At 39.5% G+C, this 10,080-nt stretch overlaps 1 protein-coding gene across 9 annotated transcripts in view; it reads right to left on the reverse strand.

Moving 5' to 3' along the window:
* The window catches only part of DCLK2 (doublecortin like kinase 2), a 155,594-nt gene that overhangs the window by 133,804 nt on the left and 11,710 nt on the right, over positions 1–10,080 (reverse strand). For all 9 annotated transcript variants that reach the window (XR_005789405.1, XR_005789404.1, XM_040472616.1 and 6 more), the window contains exon 2: positions 103–437. Coding sequence is in view for 7 of the 9 variants with exons in the window: in XM_040472616.1 (XP_040328550.1) it covers positions 103–437 (335 nt within the window). In the remaining 2 variants the exon portion in view is untranslated. The remainder of the gene's footprint in view (positions 1–102; positions 438–10,080) is intronic.

Genomic DNA, 10,080 nt, shown 5'->3' on the forward strand with positions numbered 1-10,080 from the left:
CCCCCCCCCCCCACCCCCCCCCCCCCCCCCCCCCCCGACACCCCCCACCGCCCCCCCCCCCCGCGCGGCGCCCCCCCCCCCCCCCGGGAGTGAACATCTTACCTGCTTTCCATCCAGTGTGCAGAGCCTCTTGACCACTCCTGAATCTAGTTTAATGGCTTCAGTGATATCTGTCAAGACCTGTTCAAATGAATGAGCAGTCTTCTTATTTAGAAGGATCCTCACGGCTTTTCTAGGCTTCACTCCACTTCGAATCACGGTCACCAATTTCGGTTTGATGAAATCTTTACTTTCCTTCACTTCACTTTTCACCAAGGGGGGAGCAGCCAAGGCTCGGGATGTCCCACCCTTGATGTTCACAGACCAGTTCGGATTAATATTTTTGGTGTAATCAACTTTACGAAATGGTTCATTTGATGCACACACGTAACTCTCACCTAAAAAAGCAAAAACCAGTTATATTAGCATAATTATCCTCACCACAGAAGCACTGTATCTTAAGAACAAATGGAGACCCATTAAGTGAACTCTGAAACCTAATAGGTTCGCTGGAAGGGGATTCACATCCTTTTCCTTTGGCATTCTGTCCACCCTTTCTCTCTATTTAAACATCTAGATTGGTTTTGAGAGAGAGAATAACACACATTACGAAGTGCAAAGCACAGGACAAATGAAACAAGAGAGATTTGGGCTTTATTCTGATCAAATATGTCACCCCGAATAACTCCTCTGCACTTTGGTTCTCAAGATCACTGTCTATAAAGTCAAGTTGTTGAATCAGATGAATTCTAGAGTACTTTCTAATTCCAAAAGCTATTAACCATTTTAATTTTTTTTTTAATCTCATTCTGGAAGAAATAATATATTCACACAAAGAAATAAAACTATTTTTCTCCTTCCAATTACAGATTTCAGTCCTAATTGAAGAATGATTACTCCATCCTCACATAGCTGTCTAAAATATATTTAGTCATAAGATCATTTACTCAATTAATGAAGTACTGCAAAAACGAAGGAAGAGTTTTGACAGCTCAAAGAAATATACTTCAGGCATTTTTTTTTCTTAACTAAAGAATGTGAATTTAGAATAATTAGTTCAAATAGACAGCCTTTTCTATATTCACTTAAATGGGAAAGGATATTAAGCATTTTAAAATGATGTGTTCCTTATTCATGCAGCCTTCTGCCTAATTCTTATTAAGTAAAATATAAAAACTATAATATTTGTTGATTAGCTTACCAAGTCAATGTTCATTAATTTTAAGTTCCAAAATTACAGGTTGAAAAATAATTTTTATAATTATATGTTGAAAACCATAATTCATAATTATATGTTTAAAATCGTAATTTTTCTTTCAGGAAACCCAGAAGTCACCCAATCCTTTTATTCTCACCTTTCTGGCATACAAGAGGACTACACTGTAAAATTTTCTCTAATATACCTTCTAACTCAAAAAGAATCCAGTATTTTTTCTCATTTTCAGTGTAACAGTCTCACTCTTAATAATTATATGACATCAGTCTTAACGTTCATGCTTAAAACAAAAATAGTCAAAATAGTGAAAGGGAATTCCTGAGAAAAACCTACTAATATAAATATTTAACATCCTATTATTTAGGATGTTCTTAAAATCCTGATTAATGGAGAACTTGAAGACTCCCAAAGGCACACAAACAATTCAGTAACAGATCAGGCATATAAGAAGGGTCTAAAAAGAGGAGTAACATCTTCTGTCTAACGGTATAACAAGGCCACTGTCCAACTAGGGAACCAGCCACAGGCTTTAATGCTGCTTCCACACCAGTAGTCTGAAAGCCAGCCCAAGCATCTCCATTCAGTTAGAGATTTTTCATCTCTGTAGGTTTATCTAAATCACTTTTCACAGTGTAATCATCTGGGGAAGTGGTAATTTCAAATACACACATAAATTTCATAAAATAGAACTATATATCATATGCATGTATTTATGAGCAAAAATACTTATGATTTTGCTTTAATTTTATAGAGAACACAAGTCTCACATTGAAAAGGTCTATTTTTACCAACAATAAAAACTTAATTGTATGTTCTGATTCAAAATATTAAGACAAAGAAAAGGAAATTTCAGCAAGAGACTGTTGTTTTTGTTTTTGTTTTTTTTTTAAGGGCAGGGAGAAGTCAGCTGGGGAAAAGCCTTTCCCAGTATAAATGAAAAAAACAATGGCAAAGAGAAACAAAACAAGAGCATGTTTAGTATGTCAGATTTCCTTGATCAACCTAGTCCCTGCACAGTTGACGTATCAACCAAGCAAACTGCCTTTGAAATTCGTCTGTATTTTGCCTCTTTACACAGGTTCAGGATGCCAGAATGAAAACAGGTAGAGGAAGTCTGTCTTTTAATTTGTGTATGTGTGGTTACACGTACAATTCCCTCCTTCTCTCCCTTTTTTGCTTCATAATGTTTCAATTAAGAACTTGTAGGGGTACCTGAGTGGCTCAGTCAGTTAAGGGTCTGACTTCAGCTCAGGTCATGATCTCATGGTTTGTGAGTTTGAACTCCACATCAGACATCAGACTCTGCACTGACAGCGCAAAGCCTGCTTTGAATACTGTCTCCCTCTCTCTGCCTCGGTCTCTCTCTCAAAAATAAACATTAAAAAAAAACAAAAACAAAAACAAAAAACTTGTAGATCAGGGGGCACCTGAGGGGCTCAGTCAGTCAAGTGTCTGACTCAAGCTCAGCTCAGATCTTGATCTTGAGGTTGTGAGTTCAGGCCCCACATTGGGCTCCACACTGGGCATAGAGCCTATTTAAAAAGCAAAGACTTGTAGATCAGTTCTATAATATAAAGTTTTGAACCAGCAAACGCCTGCTAGACAGAGCCTCACCCCTTCCTTGTACGCATGGCAGACAAATAACAGTCCACAGAGTGTTCTTCAGTTAGGCCTGGACTCTTCCTCATAATATGCAAGGAGTACCTACTATGCGCTAGCTCACATGCTAAATGCTGACATAATAAGATACCACTTTGGCATTCTTGGTATGCAACATTTCAGCAGCAAGGTTTAAGACAGGTAAACCTGTGTTTCTGTATACTGGGCACATAAAGCCCTATAGTACAGATGTCATACTTTGATGACAATAGCCACCAAGATAGTTAGGCTAGCTTCCCTTCCCATGTCCCCACCCTGATTAAACAATCTCTGATTGTAATTTTTTCACTTCCATATTTGTCTATCAGGAGAGAATATGGTGACAAAAGAATTTAAGATTTTGGTTCCTTGGCCAGTTAGAGTTCTTGCTGTTAACCAAACAATAAATTATTATTCTGTTAGGTACTAAGCACCCACAAGATTGCTTAGAAGCAATCAGCCTCCCCTCAACCAGATTCATGGTACTGTAGAGATTCTGGTTTAAGATTTGTTACCTTCCTGCCAACTTGTCACTTCCCCCTACCTCCCCGTCCTGGCGAGGAATATCACTTCCTGCTAAAAGTACTTAGTTAGAAACCTACACACCATTCTTCACTCTTCTGGTTTCCCTACATGCTACATTCTGACATCAAGTTCTGTCCTATTTTCTAAATATTTCTCAAAATGTCCACTCTCTGTGTCCTGACCACCACCTACTTTCTACTTGGATCAGTTCAAGAATCTTGTGTTTTCTGCTGACTCCCCAATAATGTAACAAATGGCAGTACATCTTATGCTATTAATACACCTGAAAAAGTACATCCTGAAGTAATGAGTTTTGATATACCGATAAAATACATATTCTGAAAAGATTTTTTAAAATTTGCCAATACATACTAAAACCACACTTACCCAAACAAGGAAAAGATAAGCATAAGAGTTAAACTAAGATATAAATGTGTATGTATACATATATCATATATGGACACATGAAAAATAAAGAAGTCCCTGAAGTCCACAACAGATCTGACATTAACAGCAATCTTGACATTATTACAAGCTGGTCTGATGCTCACAGACAGACCTATGTTCTTCCCTGGGATATAAGCTCACAGAATATATCAAAGTCACTCAGGCTACGGTAAAGTGACACAAAAACAAGGTCGCTGTGCAACCCACAAAATATGAGACATCCTCCTCTCAACTCAATGAATTACTGCCACTTCTTTACCAATTATAGCTTTTTCCTCAATATACTCTGTGCTCCCTATAAGATTTAATGAGATACTCATAGAATTGTCCTTCCTTCTAACAGCACCCAATACAGAGCAAGTCCCTGCTTCTGCAGATCCTCCCTGAAATTATCCAACCAAAGCCCAAATTCCATGATAGGTCTAACACCTTCTTACCAAGATGCCCCATGGTATACTCCAATGTCCATTCTCCTTACTGCAGTGAGTAATAAACTCAACTTGTTTGACTACAGGTATGTTCTTGGTGGACTCTGGTGGTTCTCTCGGAGAACTGAGATACACACACACACAAACACATGTGCGCGCTCTCTCTCTCAATTTCTTTCTCTCCCTCCTTCCAATAATAGTTCTGTGACCATAAGAGTTTTGGAGGAAATCATTTTGGAAACTATAATCACATGAATACTACATACAAAGAAAATTTGCTTTATGTATAGAAAGAAGATGGATAGAAGCATAAGGTGGTTTATAAAACTTAACTGTTTTCATGTACAAAGAGAAAGTCTTTGAATATCCTTTAAGACTCCACAGTGGCATGATTACGGCTTCTTACCACTGACATTTGTTCAAAGTCACTTTACTTCATAGTTAGCAGGCTGACAAATTGTCTACAATTGTGTAATACAACCTGGGTATTAACCATTAACTTTCATCCTTACTCAACCCAAGATACAGCCTCCTCTTTAAGAGGCAAGAGGATAGGAGCACCTGGGTGTCAGCTGGTTAAGCACTGGACTCTTCATTTCAGCTCAAGTTATGATCCCAGGATTGTGAGATTGAGCCCCACAGGGGGCTCCACACTGAGCGTGGAGCCTGCTTGGAATTCTTTCACTCTCCTCTCTCCCCTTCTGCCCTTCTCCCACCACCCCCCCCCCCCTCGCTCTAAAAAATAACATAAATCTTAAAAAAAAAAAAATAGAGGCAAGAGGATATTACAAGCCAAGAATTCCCCAATTTCTTGTCTCTGAAAACTTTCATTGCCACAAACGTATTTCAGACTGTGACAATTTTTCCCACCTTCTCTCCCTTTTCAGTAATAGGACAGCCACCTCCTATTCGATGTTGAGTTGCTCCACCAGGATTTAGATCTTTCTGTCTCCTCACGCTGCAGTTGCAGGGACATTGTTCTTCTCTTCTCCATTTAACTAGGCAGCCCTCTCTCCAGAATTAGATACAAATACCTCCCACCTTAAACACACACAAATCCTCCCTCTCTTCATTCCTCATCCCACTCTACCTAATGTGCTTCTGGCTTCCATTCACTGCTGAGTTAAAAAGCACTCCTCAAATGTTTTTTCACCCACTGTTTGTTCTTCAGCCACTGTGGCATTACTTTTGCTCCCTGCATTCCCCTGGCTGGAACACCCTGATCCCCAAACAGGTCTTTGCCAAAGGCAAAGTACACCTTCCAAATTCACTTGTATCTTCTGAGGGCACTGGCCACTAGTCATGGTTCTCTTCTGGAAATCCTTTTTTCCTTAGCTTCCACAACCTGGTATCTTTTGGTTTATACCTCTTACTTCTTTGGTTACTCTTTCTTGGTCTGCTCTTCAGGATCCTCTTCTCCCACGCATCTACTTCATCCTCCTTAGACTGTCTGTGGGCAATTGCATTCACCTCCACAGCTTCAAACACCACCTATATCCTGAGGACATCTCCAGCCTACTCCTGCTAGATAATCTACGGATATCTCACATGCTACTGCCTAAAACGAACTCCACTCCCCATTACGGCCACTCTGACCTCAAACTCTCTTCCTGAATTCCCCAACTTACTGAATGAAATTACCATCTATATGGACACCTACCCAAAAATCAAGACTCCTGCCTCTCTTTTCCCTTTCCCACATTCAACAGAATTGGCAAAACTGTCGACCTTGGTCTAAGCATCTCTGGAATCTATCCTCTTTGACTCTGCCTCCTCTCATTTCTCCTTGGATTAGAGTAGTTAAGTTCTCTATGGGGCCTCATTCCATCTTCCACATAGTTGTCAAGGCAAATTTTTAAAAATGTAGATCTGATGTCATCTGCTTGCTTCACTGCCTTTGAAATAAAGACCAAACTCCTTAGCACATCACACACTTCCACCCTCATCTCCCACCACTTTCCCACAGGTTCCTAAGTCAGTGTCAAACCAGTATATTTGCAACTTCCTTCCAAACCCATCATACCCTCTTATTTTCTTTGCTTCTTGTATGTCTGAAATAACCTTCCTCCTTCTCCCATCTTGCCTCTTTTTAACTGACCAGTCAAGATTAGACACTCTTGGCAAAGAGGTAAAGCAATAGGAACCATCATATATTGCTGGAAAGATTTTAAATTGGTTCCATTACCTAGGAAAAACACTATCTAATGCTAGGTTCACAATATACACATCATATGACCCAGGAATCCACCCCAGAACAATATCCCAGAAAAACTCATGCACATGGGCACTAGCATGTGTATGTGGAAATATCGCTCAACAGCCACAGATGAAAAATCAATCCACATGTCCAACAGGAGAATATGCAGATTGTGGTATGGTCATGTCTACCAATAATACAGTAATGAAAATGAACAAGAGCCATATTAACAACCTGGATGAATTTTACAAACAATGGTCAGAAAAAAGATGACAAAAGAGTACACGTAGTAGGATTCAATTTCTCTCCAGTCCACAACAGACAAAACTAACTTGTATCAATTAGGGATGCCCTCACTGGTGGTAGAAATATAGATAAAAGAGTCAGGCTACTGTTACCTTGTGAAGAATTTTAACTAGGAAGGGACACAGGGAGGGCTTCTCAGATTCTGGAAATATTCTGTTTCTTGAAATGGCTGGTAGTCACAAAGGTGTTCACTTCATAACAACTCACTGGGCTGTACAAGTATATGAATTTTCATAATTTCAATATAAAATTTTTAAAGTTACATTATTGTTGTATCCTGAGCTCAGAATGCATCAATTTCTCATAATTATCTATTCTTTCTTTCTCTCTTCCAATGGTTCTTAGTGGAGAATTTTTTTAATCAGGTGACTTTGTTGTATAAGTACAGATGCTCAGACCTCACCACTGTTCCAACTGAATCACTAGAATCACTGGAAGGTAGGACCAGAACAAGTAGGTAAGGGTTTTTAACTTCACAAGTGACTATGAAAACAACCTCTCATTACAAACCATTACCTAGACTGGAAGCTCTTAAAAATACTATCTTTTTTTATACTACCCACATCTAGCACAGTACCTGGTATGTAACAGGCACTGAAAACATGTTTGTCAAAGTAATGATGGAAATGCAAACTTACACATCTCACAGTCTGGAGTTGCATTAGGTCTGGGTAAAACATTTGCGCAGTGTAGCTGTTTATACAGAATGACCCTGGGAGGCTCAGGGTCAGGTTCCTGAAAGACGTTGTACATGACTGGACACATTCTTAGGTCAGGCCAGTCCACTGAAAGGCAACCTAAGGCATATATATGAAGGCTGTCTAGTATCTACCAACATTCCTAATTCATTTCAGACCAAAGCATCAAGAATCCAGGGCACACACTTATTTTTAAAAATTCAAGAATAATTAACATACAGTGTCATACAAATTTCAAGTGTACTGGGGCGCCTGGGTGGCGCAGTCGGTTAAGCGTCCGACTTCAGCCAGGTCACGATCTCGCGGTCCGTGAGTTCGAGCCCCGCGTCGGGCTCTGGGCTGATGGCTCAGAGCCTGGAGCCTGTTTCCCATTCTGTGTCTCCCTCTCTCTCTGCCCCTCTCCCGTTCATGCTCTGTCTCTGTCCCAAAAATAAATAAAAACGTTGAAAAAAAAATTAAAAAAAAAAATTTCAAGTGTACAGGGCACTTTTTTAGTCTAATAAATGTAATGTGTCTTTCAATCAATGGAATATGCATGTGTGTGTGTATATATATATGTATATGGATGTGTGTACACATGAATATTTTTAATGGCTAAATCACAGTAATCTCTCAACATTTAAATGTCAATTTACCGTTAGAAATTACAAATAGTTACTTTGCAAACTTACAGTTGGAAATTCAACAACAGTATGTTTAATTTTTTTTAATGTTTATTTATTTTTGAGAGAGAGAGACAGAGCATGGGGAGGGGCAGAGAGAAAGGGAGACACAGAATCTGACGCAGGCTCCAGGCTCTGAGCTGTCAGCACAGAACCCAGTGTGGGGCTCGAACTCACAAACCATGAGATCATGACCTGAGCTGAAGTCAGATGCTTAACCTACTGAGCCACTCAGGCGCCCCTCAACAACAGTAGGTTTAGCTTACTTTTATATCACTTCCTGTAAAGTCTCTCATTCACTTCTGTGAAAATATTTAGATTAACTGCCTAATGCTACTAATTAGTTTGTAATTATAAACTATTTTGATATTCATGGCAGAAAATCAATTCTACAAAATTTGGACATTGAGAGTACACATACCTTGGAATGAAGCAAGCACTGAACTTTATGATACAAGTCTAAAGTGAAAGGGCTCTTCAAGCTTAGAAAAAAGCCCAGCTCCCCCTACACAGATTTAAATATGGTAACATAAAAATAGACAAAAGGAAAAGAAAGCTCGGCTGACTGACACTTTAGGTCTAATATCAGCAATAATCTTAGGAACCTTAATTCTTTGCTAACTTTCAAAACTGAGAAAAAAAAATTGCTCCAAAGGCATATAACCAAGGAAGATAAATCTGGGTATACTGCATCTACAAAATGGTTTGATGTCCTTCATCAAATACAGCCTTTGTGAGACTGTCCTGGGTGAATTAAAATGTGTGCATCTAAAGCACATCAAACATGAATTCCCACGCCCATCTGGTTAAGAAAAATACAGGCTGAGGAAAAGTAAGGCTGATTTATTATTCTGTTGTGGCAAACAACTTAGTCAGGTTTTTTCACCCTAACTGTACAGTGCCCAGAACTTACGGGGCTCAGCAGAGTTACACACAGTGCACTTCTCTGGCCTGGAAGCCTATCCGACTCTGCACTCCTTTGCTGTGTCATGGCGGATTGCTCTTGCATTCGCAAAACAAATATAATGGCATTTCCTGCAGGGCAGGTTTGAGGACACAAAATGGGATCTTCCATCTCTAAAACCAATGCTCTTTCAACACATCTGAAGGCAACTGGTTGAACCAAGCCGCGTCCTAAAGTCACATCTGGCGGTACAGTCTGTGATACATTCCACTGAGAAAGGGGTACAAAAGCTACTGTGAACATGTGCATATCTATGAGTAAGTATGCCCAGAAATCCATGCTTCAGCATTGAAATTTTGGAGAAGTTTCACTGAATACCAAAAAAATTAGGTAAAAGTAGAAGAAATAATCCTACCAAAAAACAACAACAACAACAAAAAAAAACCAGCCTACTCACTAACCAAAAAGCTTTAACACTTTTCTCTAGTCTCCTGGTAGGATAGAACCTACAGATCACATCCACTATCTTTCTGTGCCTTACACCTAAGACAAGAATGTTCCGCGATCTACAAGAGTTCACTATGACAATTTTCTTTTAAATATGAAATTTATTGTCAAATTGGTTTCCATACAACACCCAGTGCTCATCCCAAAAGGTGTCCTCCTCAATACCCATCACCCACCTTCCCCTCCCTCCCCACCCCCCATCAACCCTCAGTTTGTTCTCAGTTTTTAAGAGTCTCTTATGCTTTGGCTCTCTCCCTCTCTAACCTGTTCACTATGACAATTTTAATTCTGTGTTTATTCTGACAAAATTTTAAATGTTTTTATCATTCTATTCTGGAACATGTGAACAACTGCTTCTGAATAAAGTACAGTCAGGCCACTCTGTCCACAGTTTTAACTCTTTTGACACCAAGTGGTATAACTATGCTGGGAGTTCATGAGGAAAAAGAGAAGTGGACTTTACATAAAAGATGTGTGTGGGGGCGCCTGGGTGGCGCAGTCGGTTAGGCGTCC

This window comes from Herpailurus yagouaroundi, unplaced genomic scaffold, assembly GCF_014898765.1.
Source record: "Herpailurus yagouaroundi ecotype Mexico unplaced genomic scaffold, PumYag 28, whole genome shotgun sequence".
In the NCBI taxonomy this organism is placed as follows: domain Eukaryota; kingdom Metazoa; phylum Chordata; class Mammalia; order Carnivora; family Felidae; genus Herpailurus; species Herpailurus yagouaroundi.